Source organism: Cebus imitator, unplaced genomic scaffold, assembly GCF_001604975.1.
Source record: "Cebus imitator isolate Cc_AM_T3 unplaced genomic scaffold, Cebus_imitator-1.0 Scaffold499, whole genome shotgun sequence".
NCBI classification, from domain to species: Eukaryota; Metazoa; Chordata; class Mammalia; order Primates; family Cebidae; genus Cebus; species Cebus imitator.
Genome location: NW_016107814.1, coordinates 1338701 through 1356077, shown reverse-complemented (window position 1 = coordinate 1356077; position 17377 = coordinate 1338701). Strand labels below are relative to the sequence as shown.

Here is a 17377-nt window from a genome sequence, read left to right as displayed (position 1 = left end):
AAAAAAAAATTTGGCATATTATTTAAATAAGAGCTTCAATAAGGTAATTGAAGACTAAAGTCAACGAAGTATTTTCATGCCTAGCACAATGTTAGGAGCACAGTAGGAAGACAACTTTTTGTTGAATAAATGCCTGAACTTCAGGCATAAATGAAAAGATCTGTATTGTATAGCTGGTGGTAGTTATGGAAGCAGCATAGTTTCCATATAGGACAACATAACAGTTTTCAGGCAATATGAAACAGCATAATACCCACGTTACTGTAAGGCAGACCTAAATTTAAATTCCCACTCTAAGGCTGTTTTTTCTTCTAAGCAAACACTTATTGAATACTCACCAAAAGCCAGGCATTGTTCTTTGCACTGTTTTATCTATCCATCTATCTATCCATCCATCCATCTATCGTCTGTCTGTCTATCTATCTATCTATCTATCTATCTATTTTTGAGATGGAGTCTCCCTCTGTCGCCAGGCTGGAGTGCAGTGGCGCGATCTCGGCTCACTACAACCTCCGCCTCCTGGGTTCAAGCAATTCTCCTGCAGCTATGCTAGGAGTTTGGCATGATTATCCTAATTTTAGAGAAGAGAACACCTAGACACACAGAGGTTAAGCAATGTGACCAAGAAAACAGATCTAGCAGCAGAGCCAGGATTTTTATCTAAGCACTCTAATTCCAAAGCGTACCCTTAAAAAAAAAAATTGAATGGGTAACATATTTACATTGTTTTTAAAAAGGTATGCAGTGAAAAGTCTACTATTTATGTTCTCCATCAACCTAACTCTCATCCCTTCTTTTCCCACCTCTACACCAAGAGTTACCAATGTTATTATCTGTATATATCCTTCGAAGGTTTTTTGTGTATTTATAGCAAATGCAAGTGTGTATTTTTCCTTGTTTAAAAAACCCAAAATGTAGCTCTGTATACATTGATTTCTACGCCTTGCTCTTTTTACTTAATGTATATTAGAGATTCTCCATATCAATTTTTTTGAGACAGGGTCTCACTGTGTCATCCAGGTTGGAGTGCAGTGGCACGATCATAGCTCACTGCAGCCTCAAACTCCTGGGCTTAGATGATCCTCTCACCTCAGCCTCCTGAGTAGCTGGGACTATAAGTGCATACCACCATGCCCAGCTAATTTTTGTATTTTAAGTACAGATGGGGTTTTCACCATGTTGCCGAGGCTGGTCTTAAACTCCTGGGCTCGAAAGATCCACGAGCCTTGGCCTCCCAAAGTGCTAGGATTATATGCGTGGGCCACTACACCCAGCCAGAATTTCATTCTTTTCACAATTATGTTATCATTACATTATATTAATTGGATGGATAATTATTTAACCAATTCCCAAAAAATAGATATTAAGGTTGTTTCTAACGTTTTGCCATTATAAACAATATTGTAGGCCAGGCACAGTGGCTCATGCCTGTAATTCCAGCACTTTGGGAGGCCAAGGCAGGCAGTTCCCTTGAAGTCGGGAGTTCAAGACAAGTCTGGCAAACATGGCAAAACCCAGTCTCTACTAAAATTACATAAATTAGCTGATGTGGTGGCGGGTGCCTATAACCCCAGCTACTCAGGCAGAAGAATCACTTGAACCCAGATGGTGGTAGAGGTTGCAGTGGGCCAAGAGAGCACCACAGTACTCCAGCCTGGGCAACACAGCCAGACTCTGTCAAAAACACACACGCCACACACAGCCAGACTCAGACACACACACACACCACACACAGCCAGACTCAGACACACACACACACACACACATACACACACACTCTGTCAAAAAAAAAAAAAAAAAAAAGTGTACTTTATGTTATTTTGTACATGTACAAATAAAGCCATCCGGTAATTTCTACTGAACACAGAACTTCTTCAATAAAAATAAAGCCATCAGGTAATTGCTACTGAACACAGAACTTCTTCAATAAAAAGAGTATGTGCATTTGTAATTCTGATATATGCTGGCAAGTTACCCTCCACAGGAGTTTATGAATTTATACGAACACAAACATTAAATGCTTACTTAATGACAGGCTCTCCACACTGTGTTTTACATAACTTAAGATTTTTGTTAACCTGATATATGAAAAAAATTGTACCTTCAGTGTATTGTTTTTAATTTCACCTTACATAAATGAGGTTAAACGGTATTCATCTATTTAAGAACCACTTGTTTTTCCTTTTCTGTGAACTGTATGTTCATATCCATTGCCCGTTTTGCTATTAATCTTATCAATTTCTAGAAGTGCTTTGTATCTGGGAGATTAGTACTTTGATTGCAATATGAATCACAAATATTTGTCTTTTTAACTTTGTTTACAATGATTTCTGCCTAGCAAAATTATGTTCTTTTGATCTTTTTGTCTATGCCTGTCCACATTTTAATCAGAAAGGCTTTCCTGACTCCAAAATAACAAACTTGCTCATGTTTTCTTTAATTTTATCTTTACAGTTTTTACATTTAAATATTTGATTCATTTGGAATTTATCCAAATATATACATAGAGTATGGTATTAATCCAACATTCTTATTCTCTGGATGACTCACCCACTAATTCCAAGACCCTTTATTAAATAGTCCTCACTTGACTCTTTTCCACTCTTGATTTAAGATGACTGTTTATAAGGCCGGGCGCGGTGGCTCAAGCCTGTAATCCCAGCACTTTGGGAGGCCGAGGCAGGTGGATCACGAGGTCAAGAGATTGAGACCATCCTGGTCAACATGGTGAAACCCCGTCTCTACTAAAAATACAAAAAATCAGCTGGGCATGGTGGTGCATGCCTGTAGTCCCAGGTACTCAGGAGGCTGAGGCAGGAGAATTGCCTGAACCCAGGAGGCGGAGGTTGCGGTGAGCCGAGATGGCGCCATTGCACTCCAGCCTGGGTAACAAGAGCGAAACTCCGTCTCAAAAAAAAAAAAAAAAAAAAAAGATGACTGTTTATGTCTTGGCTTAATATTCTGTTTTATTGGTTTAATGTCTATTTGTAAGGCAATTTTAACTATGAAGGCTTTAAAATTAAAATATGTTGGCCAGGTGTGGTGGCTCACACCTATAGTCCCAGCACTCTTGGAGGCTGAGGCGAGCGGATCACTTGAGGCCATGAGTTTGAGACTGGCCTGGCCAACACAGCAAAACCCCATCTCTACTAAAAATATAAAAAGTGTAAGCATATCCTAAGAGTAAAAAAAAATAAAAAATAAAATTAAAATTAATTTTAAAAATAAAAAATACATAAAAATTGGCCAAGCATGGTGACGCACACCTGTAATCCCAGCACTTTGGGAGGCTTTAGGCAGGTGAATCACCTGAGGTCAGGAGTTCAACACCAGCCTGGACAACATAGTAAAACCCCATTTCTAAAAATAGAAAAAAATTAGCTGGGCATGGTGGCGCAGGCTTGTAGTTCCAGCTACTCAGGAGGCTGAGGCAGGAGAATTGCTAGAACCCAGGAGGCAGATTGCAGTTAGCCAAGATAGCACCACCTCATTATAGCCTAGGAAACAGTGCGAGACTCCGTCTCAAAAAAAAAAAAAAAAAATTAGCTGGGCATAATGGCGCACACCTATTATCCCAGCTACTTGGGAGGCTGAGGCAGGACAATCTCTTAAACCTGGGAGGCAGAGGTTGCAGTAAGCCAAGACTGTGTCACTGCACTCCAGCCTGGGTGACACAGTGAGACTCCATCTCAAAAAGAAAAAAGAAAATTCAGGTTTACAAAACAGATGGAGGAAGCAACCATTTACATTACTTTAAATTTATAATGGTACTACATTGCCACATACCTTAAGCAGTCTTCCAAAAGCACAAAATTAAGTAATGTTAATGAATTATTAATTACTTAACAGGTTAGAACTGGGAGAAGTCTACAGTTGGAATGTTAGCTTATCTGAACTGAAAATAAAACAAAATTGAAAATAAAACACTTCATGCCTTTAGCCCGGTCCTTCTCCTCACTTACAGTACTAAATTTCTTACTGCTCACTCATCTATTATTAATTTGCTACAAAATTCACCTCACCAGAATCGTTTAACTTGCCTCTTAAAATAAAAGGGAATATTTCTCCTCTTCCTGGATTCCTTATTTCTATCAGGATCATACCTGGCTCTTTCCTTTACATTTACTATTTATTTCCATCTGGTTACCAAAGCCTGTCCATTCTTTCTGCCTAAGTCTCTCCATCATCTACCTGCTCCTTTCTTGCTTTAAAGGACTACCATCACAGCCTAATTTCCTTACCTCCAATTTCTCTCCCTTTCAACTTTTCCTTTGTAAGTCCACGGTAATTCCCATTACAAACTATCAGTGGATAGATATTCACCAAATTAAATTCAAGCTCCTTAATTATTTCTATAATCTGACCTCAATTTTGCCTAACTTTCCTGTTCACTATTCTCAGACATCTCAGTTACATGGACTACTCTTCCCTTAGCTTCAAACTTGCCTGTTGCCATCTGAGCTGCTTTACCTACAAAGCATTCTTCATTCTTTCCTCCTTGAAATACTATGTATATCCTTCCAGTTAATGTGCTACTTTCTTACAAATATTCACCTACAATCCACTTCATCCCAAATGGTTATACTATTTCTACACAGCACTCTTGTTTATACATCCTGTAACACTTAGCATATTTTAATTGCATTTCTATTACTTGTGCATTTGTTTTCTATTCCCTACTAGATCTTCAAATGATATAAATCACATTGTACTCAAAAGCTTGTCATACATTTTATTTATTTACTTTTATTATTTTTTTTTTAGACAGAGTCTTGCTCTGTCACCCAGGCTGGAGTGCAGTTGCACGATCTCAGCTCACTGCAACCTCTGCCTCCTGGGTTCAAGCAATTCTCCTGCCTCAGCCTCCTGAGTAGCTGAAAATACAGGCACAAACCACCACACTCAGCTAATTTTTCTATTTTTTTTAGGAGAGATGGTTTCACTATGTTGGCCAGGCTGGTCTTTTAACTCCTGACGTTGTAATTCGCCTGCCTCTGCTTCCCAAAGTGCTGTGATTACGGGTGTGAGCCACCGTACCAGGCCTTGTTATACATTTTAAAAACTCATTTACAAATACCTTATGAGCGTATCAGCTTCGTAAAATGAAACACAACTGTGCTTAAAAAATATATTCCTGATTTAAAGGAGCTTTGAAGATCAAAAAAAAAGGAAGAAAATAAATAAAAATAAATTAAATTCTGTTCTCATTCCTTAAAATTAAAGATGTTATTTTTCCTAAAGAAATAAACAGGTAGGTCAGGTGTGGTGGCTCATGCCTGTAATCCCAGCACGTTGGGAGGCCAAGCCAGGTAGATAACCTGAAGGCAGGAGTTTAAAACTAGCCTGGCCAACATGGCGAAACGCCGTCTCTACTAAAAATACAAAAAATTAGCAGGGCATGTTGGCAGGCATCTGTAATCCCAACTACTTAGGAGGCTGACACAAGAGAATCACTTGAACCTGGGAGGTGGAGGCTGCAGTGAGCCGAGATCACACCACTGCACTCCAGTCTGGGCAACAAAAGTGAAACTCTGTCTCAAAATAATAATAACAAAGAAGTAGAAGCTGGGCAGTGTAGCTCATGCCTGTAATCACAGCATTTTGTAATCCCCACACTGGGGTGGGCATATCACTTGAGGCCATGAGTTCTAGACCAGCCTGGTCAACATGACAAAACCCTATCTCTACTAAACATACAAAAATTAGCCAGGCATGGTGGCACATGTCTGTAATCCTAGCTACTCTGGAGGCTGAGGCAGGAGAATCACTTGAGCCCAGGAGGCAGAGGTAGCCATGAGCCAAGATCATGCCACTGTACTCCAGTCTGAGAGACACAGCAAAGCCCTGTCCCCCAAAAGTAAAAAATAATTAAATAATTAAACAAATAGGCTGGGTGCAGTGGCTCACGCCTGTAATCCCAGCACTTTGGGAGGTCATGGCAGGTGGGCCACCTGAGGTCACGAGTTCAAGACCAGCCTAGCCATCATAGTGAAACCCATCTCTACTAAAAATACAAAAATTAGCCAGGTGTGGCGGCACATGCCTGCCATCTCAGCTACTCGGGAGGCTGAGGCAGGAGAATCATTTGAACCTGGAGGGCAGACACTACAGGAAGCCAAGATGGCACCACTGCACTCCAGCCTGGGCAACAGAGTGAGATTCTGTCTCAAGAAAAAAAAAAAGATAAAAGAAAAAGAAAATAAAGACCAAATTGATACATATATTCATTACAGTATTACCTACAACAAAATCTGGAAATAAATTCCAAAAAATAGAATACTTAAATAAATTTTGGTACATCTAAATGATGAAATGTTAATTAACAATATTCCTAAAATTTTTAAACATGGGAAAATGCTAAATTATTATTGGGGAAAAAAAAGGTTGAGATACAAGAACATACTCCCAGTCTGTAACCAGAAATATTTATGAATATAGAAAACATCTCAAGTAACAATAGTATTTACCTATGCAAGACGGCTATAGTTTTTACTTTCCTGTGTGTTACAAATTCTCTACCAAGGACATGTAATACTTTTATAATAGAAAACAATTATGATAAACTAAAAATGTGTTATTTTGGAACAGTGTAACACCTAGCAAAGGAATAAAATGAGATGAAACTTAGATATGAATAAAAAATTAGTTAAGATATTTTCAAATAATTTGTGAAAAGCCCATTACTAAAGGATTCCGGAATGTTTTATGGCCAAGAAAGGTTAAACCAAAATTGTGCCATGCTAGAAATGAAGAAAATAGAGTAAATCAGCCAAGCACGGTGGCTCCTGCCTGTAATCCCACCATTTTGGGAGGCCCAAGGTGGGCAGATCACCTGAGGTCGAGGTTCAAGACCAGCCTGACCAACATAGAGAAACCCCGTCTCTACTGAAAATACAAAATTAGCTGGGCATGGTGGCACATGCCTGTAATCCCAGCTACTCTGGAGGCTGAGGCAGGAGAATCATTTGAACCTGGGAGGCAGAGTGCAGTAAACAGAGATCACGCCATTGCACTCCAGCCTGGACAACAAAAGTAAAACTCTGTCTCAAAAACAACAACAAAAAAGAATAAATCTAGGCAAATAAAGCATTATGGTTTAAAGAATAAGCCACCAAAATTCAAGACATTTCCCTTAAAAAAAAAAAATCCAATAAGCCTGGTATGGTGGTTCATCTCTATAATCCCAGGACTTTGGGAGCCTGAGGAGAGAGGATGGCTTCGAGACCAGCCTGGGCAAAAAAGGGAAGCCCCGTCTCTACAAAAAATACAAAAATATGCTGTGCATAGTGGCATGCACATGTGGGCTCAGCTACTCAGCAGGCTGAGGTGGGAGGATTCCTGAGCCCAGGGAGGTCAAGGCTGCAGTGAACCATGATTTCCCATTGCACTCCAGTGACAGCAAGATCGTGTCTCAAAAAACCAAACTCCAATAAATGTTTGTATAATTACACATAGCATAGGTTTTTCTTGCATGTAAGGTAATTATCACAATTCACTAGGATTTAAAATTAATTACTGCCTTTTGAATTCTATCAATATGAAAAATAAAAATCCAGGGGAATAGAAAGGAGATCAACCATGAGTTCATTAATATAGTTTCCTCATTACTGTTACCTATTTTTCCACTAACACTATCTAAGCCCAAATAAACCCTTATATAAACTTTGAGTACACCTCCTCTTTAGATTCTTTAATATGTATCCCAACCACTTGATATACTTTATAGTCTAGAAATAGAGAAGTAACTTTTATTTCTTCAAAGCAGTTTTAAAAATACATGCCTTTGTAAGAAATGAGCTTTAAAAACAGTGCGACATTTGTATAACATATTGGGAACATGGAACCCTAAGAATTCTTACTAAGGAGATAATGGAAACTAGACTACCTAGACTGCCACCTGCAACAAGAATCTGGTAACTACCCAAATTGTGAAACCAATATCTACCACACTACTGATCTTTTAAGGAAAAAGTACATGGCTCATTTCTAATCATGTAAAAATATTAACATACCCAAGAGAAAATCACTGGTTCCAAGTCCTTTAAAGAAACTTCCCTTTGGTAGGCTGCTCAAATTAGGCATCTACTGCTATTTTTGTCTTCTGTGTAGGTTTTAAGAGTTTTATAAAGCATTCACCAAATCAATGCATCTTAGAGAGAGATGCATGTGTCTACATGGCAGACTTTATACAACATAAATAATCCAAGTTCCAAGGTTAGCCACCAAATCAATTCTGCAAGTCAGTTACTATGGACCTTGGATTGTAGTACAGCATAGCAGTTAGACAAGGGAATATATACAATATATAACAGAAAAAAGACTGGGTATTACCATAGTAAGTTTCTGTTCATTTGTTTAAATACCCTTTATACCACACAGAGTTAAAATGAAGTATCAAAGTGGTATCGGAATGTAAGCGTCTTCTAAAATAATGATTTAATAGGCCATCGAATAGAATGGCAGGGAAACAATCTGTGCACTAGTATTTGATCTGCCTCAAACAGAAGATATTATTGTAAATAATTCTAAACATAATCACAATTTAGTGAATAAGGTAGGAGACTGGTAGACTTAAACTTTTGGATTCAACTTACAGCTATTCACCAGTCACCTGCTGTTTTGACAAGTTACTTACCAACTTGTGCTGTCATTCTCCGTAAATTTATCCCCTAAGATGAGGATAATTCTTGCAAATTGTGTCACAAGCATTTTGAAAGGAACCATGAGTTATTGTATAATGCTCTTGATATTCCTCAGATGTAGGGTCCTACACAAAGTAAAGTATTATTATACATCTCTCTAACAGTAGTCATCTGTTTGCATTATGATTTTTTTCCCTACCCTTGACACTGTGATTCTTGGGCACTAACCTTTCTCAAAGTAAAGCGTTCAAAGCAAGCCTCCACTTCTGACCCAAGTAATTACTTTTTTCAAATCTATCATTCACATCTTTCTCTTCCTTAGAAGGTATTGTGAAAATCAACTTATAAAACACAATGAACTTCTTTGGTTTAAATGCTCTGGTTCAATAAGAAATGTGTGGGATAATTGGGTATTTTTATTTTTAACCCACCCTTAAAGTGAGTAATTTTATTTCCAATATTTTCCTATGTTACTTTTTAAATTTCAACTATTTTAAGGAGCAGTTTGTTTATAGATTTGTTTTATAAACAGAGAGAGAATAGGTCAGAAAATGAAGAAGCAAGAAAGGCAAGCCAAGTAATCACTACTATGTGACCAAAATGCTTTTATTGGAATGACTTAACAGTAGAAATTACCATTCAAGAATATGGAAAACACAGAATCAATGCTCATCATCTTTAAAAAGAGTTCAACATAAATCACAAAAATTTTATCATACTATTAAAACTTTTACCTATAAGATCTGCTAATCAAGTTATTTTTCATTCAAGAATACACTATACATATTTGAATTTTTTAGTTTGTGTTGGTGCAATATTACATCTTGAAAACAGAACTCTAGATCTTCTTATCAGTTCTTAAAATGATTTTTCTTTGAGTCTGTGCACAAGGGGAAGCATAATAAAATATGCTGTCTTCACTGTACACTTAAGTTACAAGATAGTAATTTTTTAAAGAGTTTTCTTGGCTGGCACAGCAGCTCATTACTATAAATCCCAGCAATTTGGAGAAGCCAGGGCAGGAGGATAGCTTGAAGAGTAGAGTTCAAGACCATACTGGGCAACATAGGGAGATTCCCACCTCTACCAAACATAAAAAAATTGGCTGGGGGCAGTGGCTCACACCTGTAATCCCAGCACTTTGGGAGGCCGAGGTGGGCGAATCACCTGAGGTCAGGGTTTGAGACCAGCCTGGCCAACACAGTGAACCCTGTTCTCTACTAAAAATACAAAAATTAGCCAGGCGTGGTAGCACACGCCTATAGTCCCAGCTACTCGGGAGGCTGAGGCAGAAGAATCGCTTAAACCTGGGAGGTCGAGGCTGCAATGAGCTGAGATCACAACACTATACTCCAGCCTGGGTGACAGAGCAAGACTCCGTCTCAAAAAAAAAAAAAAATCAGCCAGGCATGGTGGCACATAAATGTCCCAACTACTGGGGAAGCTGACACAGGAGGATCACTTGAGGCCAGGAGTCCAAGCCTGCAGTGAACTATTATCATACCACTGCACTCCAGCCTGAGCAACAAAGCAAGACTCCATCTCAAAAAATAAAAAACCCTCAGATTACAATAAAATACTAATGGAAACCAGCTTCCTCAAAGGTGAGCAAATATTCTTCTATCTTCTAACTACAGCAAAGGAAAAGCTCTATGAGATAAAGAATAAAAACCACAAGATTTAGGGTGGTCTCAAGATGTGCTAGCCTAGTGACCCTATTAGTCTCTTAATCTCTTTTAACCTCAGTGTCCTCATTTGTAAATGGGGACCATAATACTTGCCTTAGTTACATACAACTGTTGTGAGAATTAAATGAGATACTCCATTTGAACGAATGTTATAAAACAAAAAAAACTATTTTTTAGATAACAGGGCTTATTTTTAAACAGAACACCACTTTATTTACAAACTGTGATCACAGAACAGTTTAGTACTGTTTCTAACATGAAACAAATGGAAATCAATGCGTAAAACATATAGTTAGGACAATGGTCACCAAATTATACCTATAATTAGAAAATACAGTAAGAAAAGGATATTTTAAAGAAAAGAGTACTTCCCATAGGTTATCTTAAAATCTTCAGAAGTGAATTTGAAAGCATAAAAAACCCAACAATTCATTTAAATGGACTGGTCTAGCATACTGAAGATTAAATATATTTATTTGTTAGCTATGAATTTTAAAAAGTGAGACATTAGCTTAAAAGGTATTTCAAAGTTCTTATGAAGAAAAAACACATGAAAGTGAAACAGACATTCACTTCTCTGGAAATAACTCAGAAAAAGCTATACATATACACATACAGAAAAGGATATACATATACAAGACAACAGAGATGACCATGGACATAATCTGCACCCGTAGCATAATAAAGGCATTCAGTTAAATCTTTCTATGGGCTTCCTAAAAAGTCCAGAACAGAACACCCTCTTTTCAACAGGCCACAGGTTAAATCTATTTATTACATTGTCAGGCCAAGTCCTCCAGTAGGTTATTATGACTCTCAAAAATAATTTATCCTTAATAAGCCTACCTCTTTCTCCTTCATTCCTTATTAGTTACAGAATATGTATATTTATAAAGCCAATCTACATAAAACAATTTTTAGTTTCCTCCTTTCTGCCTCCTTTCTGACACAAGTTTAAAGCTCTAGTGAAGTTGGTCAGGCACCGTGGCTCACGCCTATAATCCCAGCAGTTTGGGAGGCCGAGGTGGGCGGATCACAGGGGCAGGAGATCTCAACAAAAAAATCAGCTGGGTGTGGTGGCACGCGCCTGTAGTCCCACCTATTTGGGAGGCTGGGGCAGGGGAATCCCTTGAACCAGGGAGGTGGTGGTTGCAGTGAGCCAAGAAGGTGCTACTACACTCCAGCCTGGGCAACAGAGTGAGACCCCACCCCACCACCCCACCCCCTGCCAAAAAAAAACCTCTTTTGAAGTGAACTATGTTTATTAAATGGTCCTAGAAACAACCAACTTGCTCAATTACCAGAAGACTTTAAAATAAATTAAATAAGATCCAACAGCTTCTTATCTTTTAATCCAGTCCTCAAATTCACAAATTTAAAAAGGGGTTGGGGAAATGACACATTTAAATCATTAAGGAATTATTCCAAATATAAATAACTTTAGTTAAAAACATTCTTAAAATTTAGTTAAGAACACTAGTTAAAAAACATCTTAGGCTGGGTGCAGTGGCTCACACCTGTAATTCCAGCATTTTGGAAGGCCAAGGTGGGAAGATCACCTGAAGTCAGGAGTTCAAGACCAGCCTGGCCAACATGATAAAATCCCACCTCTGCTCAAAACATAAAATTAGCTGGTGTGGTGGCACCTATAATCCCAGCTACTCGGGACGATGAAGCAAGAGAATTAGTTGAACCTGGATGCGGAGGTTGCAGTGAGGCAAGATAGTGCCACTGCACTCCAGCCTGGGTAACAAGAGTGAAACTGTCTCCAAAAAAAAAAAAAATCTTCAATCAAGGCTGAGATTAAAAGATGAAGTTCCTGTCAGAGCAACTACTACTTTTTGAACTTCTTTCACTTCCCTCTGAAAGCTAGGTTCACTTCAATATATCATTGAACTAGAACTTCTGATAATAAAAAGCTTTTCTCAGGATCAGGACAACCCCATTCTATAAAACTAAGCAATTTCAGCCCCAGACTTATTTCCTAGCTGTTTATGTGATCACCAATAGAATTAAATGTAAGCCTTCATTTTCTCCCAGAAATCTTAATTCTATCCCATTATATTTCCCATAATTTATATTTCCTAGGGTCAAAATACAGAGCACATCATGTCTAATTTCCAGTTCTCTCCAGTTGTTCATGTATACCTCAACTCCCAACCCAGAGTCTAAGTTTCTCAAAGACAAAGTTAATGCCTTTCACTTTTCTCTTCCACAGACTGTGGCATAATTGGAACAACAATGAGGCGATCCTAAAGAGGTATCACAAATTAAGGAAACCCACTGCCCCAACTTTACATTACCAAATAATGCTTCCAGGATGAATCAAGAGGATGATGATATAGGTGTCACAACGCAATCATCACAATGTCAACATGACCACAAAGAAGCCTATTCTAGCTAGTTAAGTTTCTCAGAATCTCATTTATGTAGTTGGAAGCCATCCCTGGTACAACGATCATTATGCTATTAGTATACAGTGTCTACCTCTGTCCTGGACACTGAACAGGTGATCAACAACACTTAAAAAATGTAAACCTCAGCAGACATAAGTAAGTATACTGGCAATTCCTATGTGCTGGCTTTTTACTTTCCACTTGCCCAATGGCCTTTCAGAAATTATTAAAGTAATACAGAGAGATGTTCAGTTATTTCTATGGGGCATGTTAAAAGTACAAAGAACGTCAGCAGCCTCCATACCATGAAAATCTCAACCTGAGGCAGCATTCCAAACTAAGGAAAAATAGTAAAGGGCATCATTTGTCTCTGAAGCAGAGGCAATCATCAAATCTGTATTTGTAAATTACCATTAATTTCTACCAATACGACCACCTCAGTGTCTGAGATTACAAAAATCTGGTAGGAATCCATAAAATGTTCTGAGACAGAGTACAAGAAAGCTGTCATTTACTTTGAGTTCTGCAATAATTAAAAATCTATTGTTGGCCGGGTGCAGTGGCTCACGCCTGTAATCCCAGCACTTTGGGAGGCCAATGAGGGCTGATCACGAGGTCAGGAGTTCAAGACCAGCCTGGTCAACAAGGTGAAACCCTGTCTCTACTAAAAATACAAAAATTGGCTGGGCATGGTGACTGAGTCTATAATCCCAGCTACTCGGGAGGCCGAGGCAGGAGAATCCCTTGAACCCAGGAGGCAGAGGTTGCAGTGAGCTGAGATCTCATCACTGCACTCCAGCCTGGGTGACAGAACGACTCCGTCTCAAAAAAAAAAAAAAAATCTATTGTTATTAATGTTACTATCATATCCAATAAAAATAAATTACACATTAAGGCAAAAGAAAATAAACTAAGACCTTAACCACAAAGAGAGGATGAAAACTATACAGTATTTGCAACTTAGAAAAGTGAGGTTTGGCATGGTCATGAGATGATGTGAATGATGAAATGTGCCTTTAATGCCTGCATATCTTAGTTTACATTAATTTCTCAAAAGTTGGCTAACAACAAAAACCACTTAAATAATAAGCTAATAAAATAACTGCCATAGAAAATACTGAGGTGCCATTATTGTTACAGTTAAAAGAAGGAACTGTAACACAGTATAGCTGCAGTCTCATCTGAATTTACCACCTGAAATCATTAACTTTTATCATAATTGAAAGCAAAACTCACATAACAATGATATTCCTAACTGTAGAAATATTTGATTTTAAAATACAATACCCAGAAAAACAGAACACGAAATGTGACCAAATTCCTCAAAATTCTCATTACCCTACAAATTATTTAGTTTTGCTTGTACAACTACTACAAAATCAGGACACTTAGTCACAAAATTTTTAATAGCTAGCAATACTACAGAAAGAAGATTAGGCGAATAAAAGACATTTCCAACTAAACCAAATAAAATTACACATTTAAAATACTATGAATGACACAGGGATAAAAAGAAAAATAAAAACATATTTTAGGCAAGTAAGTCAAAGTAAAAAACTTTCATCTTGTTTCACCTGCCCGCCCAAAGGTAAGAAAAACACAGAGTAAATTATGCATTTAAAATCTATCCACGGTGGCTGAACAGAAGTTATTAAAAAGGACCTGCACACTATACACTCTATACCAAAGATCTATATACTGCAGGCTGATTTTCCCTATAGTTTTATATCACCATACAAAATAAGGTTTTATAATGCTAGTAGTTTAAAAAAAAAAAAAAAGTACTTAGAAGCATATAAATACACAAACAAAAAGGAAAGAATTAACTTATACTTTGCTTTTAAAGCTTGATAAACATGTAGTTAGAACTACAGAAATTATATGATGCTTCAAATTTAAAATAATATAATTAATAGAAATAGCTAATTTTAAGAATGTTTCAACTTACCTGGCTTCTTTCTGGATTTTTCATGACCTAGCTGTCCTAGATCATTACATCCACATGTGTACACGGTTCCATCATCCAGAACAAATACAGTATGTCTGAGTCCACATCCTACATCTCGGACCTTTTTATTTATAAAAAAGTCACTTTTTCTGGGCTCTAGTACAATTTCTTCATCAATTCCACCCAAACCTAGCTGTCCAAAGGATGCATTTCCCCAGCACAACATGCTTGTAATTATTTTGGTCTTCCAGTTTCAATAAAAAATTCTCTTCTGAAACCCCGGAAAGTTGGAGGTACCCTATGTCTGAGGAGACAGAAAGAAGTTAATATGGCTTCAAAGAAAAAAGGATGTATAATTGCTCTTTAAAGTGCTAGGCTACAATAATTGCTACATAGTAAACATTAAATATACTTTACGATATGCTACATAAGTATCAGTTTCAAAAACCACTCAGTTGTATTTTTTTAAATGTATCATTCAGAAATTTTTAGGGAAAATGTGTCACTTTCTATGATCCTTTGCAAAATTTACAACATATTAACCAGTTTTGACTTCTGGTTATCTTGTGATAGGCTAAACTAATGGGAATAAGTAGCCTGATGAAATTAATCACAATTTTTTTCTACTTTTTGCTTTAAATAATTTCAATGGGAGCAAGAAATATGCCATCTTTCCGCTGCCCAAAAAGCAAATATACACAATGAAAAATTTAGCCAACTGCAGAAACATAACCTTGCAATCTCCCTCAACTCCTAATATAATTAAGCCTTCTAATACCTACCTCCACATCAACAGAAAATGGAAGTTCTCATCTGTAACAGAAATAAAACCAATAAAGGAAATTTAAAGCAATTTTCTACAATTTAAACGACTCTTCCAATTATTCTTAATAGGCCAGAAAGAAAATGAGGATTCTTATCAAACCATAATCTTAAATCACCTCCAAAGATCCCATTTTTCAAATAAAAATACTCACATTCCAACCTCACTAATTTAATTTTAAAACTAAATCAATGTGCATAATTATACTACGGAAAAAAAAAAATGCAGTTTAAATATCAATTGTCTCCAAAAGTCAACTTCTTTTATTACAAGTGGTAACCGGAACTAAAAACTCTCCCATGGGCAATCTGTATCTATCCATACCTCTGAGACAATAATTTAAAGATTGGCGGGCGGCAGGGGGGTGGCGGAGGGGATTGCAAATAACTCTCGCACTGCTGATTTTTCAAGAATAGGAATGGGGGCTGGGGCACTGACAGTCTGATGGCGAAATCTGTAGAACTTTCCAGCACATTGACTGAATATTTCTTTACTTGTAAAGAAAGACACAAATAACAGAGGCCACTTCATCTATACCTACATAGACACATTGCGTTACTAAATATCACAATTACAGAAGTCAGCCTTATTCTGTAGCAGTCACCCACAGTCCTTACACAGAGCCTGCAAGGTTTCAACCTCAATTTTCCTACGTTCCGGCTAGCAAGTGCCCGAGGTGTCCCATTCCACGACCCATCATCCATTAACAGAAGTTTGATTTCATTCTTTTGGGGCATCAGAACTCGGTAATTCCCCAGAGTTCTGCAATGTTTTCCCATATTTAAAAAACAAAATAAGAGTAATACAGGAAAATATCCCGACTTCAGCGCGTGAGGTTTAACCACCCTTTTAAGACACAGGCGTCCTCTCGCCAGCAACAGGTAGGGAAATGAGAAGCAGTTTAGCCCCGTCTCTCCCTGAACGTGCACCCAGATCAGCTCACGGGGACCGGGAAAGAGAAATCATCTACACAACACCCAACCTCGCGGCCGAGCAGACAATTACGGCAACTGCCCGCTTGCAGTAGCCTCAGAAGCCGGCGGCCGAGGCTTGGCACCCCGCGGCCTCAACCTGAGGGAAGCCCGTCCCCAGGGAGGTGCGACATTCCAGCCTAGGGGCCAGAGAGCCCCAAGCCTGCCGTCGCCCCACGCCCCTCACCCCCAGGAAGCGCTGAGAAAGCGCCCCGTGCCGGGCCGGCCTGCATCCGCCCAGACCGGCCTGCCCCTCCCTAACGCCGTCACACGCCCCCGAACCCACTGGGGCCACAACTCGCCCGGCTCCTCAGGGCAGGAGAAGCCCAAGGCGACCGGGGGCGGCCCCTCCCCAGAGAGCAAGGCAGCGCGGTCGCTGAAGCAGGTCTCCGGCTCCTGGGACCCTCCTCCGTCAGCCAGTAGCTACGATCACCAGGGCACCTCCGGCGTCCGTGCCGCTGCTCCGCTGCTCCCCTCCCCGGCCCCTACGAAACTTTACCGGGTTCCTTAGAGAAAAGCGGACGCCGCCGCTGTCCACTCCAGAGACAGCCGTCAGCGACCCGGATGGAGCGGGCGGGGAAGAACTGGGGGCAAGCGGGGCGGAGAGCACGAGGGGTGGGGAGACTTGGGGAAGAGACTGGGTAGGAGAAGGCAGAGGGGGAGGTGGCCACGCGAGGGAGGCGGGGGAAGGGCTAGCCGGAAGTGAACCGCAGAGCACGCGCGCGAGCCCGCCCACTTCCCGGCCCCGGCGCCTGCGCCGGAATTCTCCCAGGGCCCCTGGCCACTCGCGCTTGCGCAGTCTGCAGCTTTGCGTTGCTTTTAGAGGGAAAACGGCAACTACAGGTAGCTGGAGTTTGCGAAGACAAATGGAGAAGGTGTCAGCTGTTTTTGAGAATGCTTCGGCGTTCA

At 39.3% G+C, this 17377-nt stretch overlaps 1 protein-coding gene across 1 annotated transcript in view; it reads right to left on the bottom strand.

Annotated features, from left to right (window-relative positions):
- Positions 1-17172, bottom strand: part of HERC4 (HECT and RLD domain containing E3 ubiquitin protein ligase 4) — a gene marked incomplete at its 3' end in the record, with an annotated part of 118366 nt that extends 101194 nt beyond the window's left edge. Inside the window, exons 1-3 of the mRNA XM_017513737.2 lie at positions 16968-17172; positions 15457-15487; positions 14675-14978 (exon numbers count right to left, since the gene is read on the bottom strand). Coding sequence (XP_017369226.2) covers positions 14675-14900 — 226 coding nt within the window. The remainder of the gene's footprint in view (positions 1-14674; positions 14979-15456; positions 15488-16967) is intronic.
- Between the last annotated feature and the right edge of the window lie 205 nt (positions 17173-17377).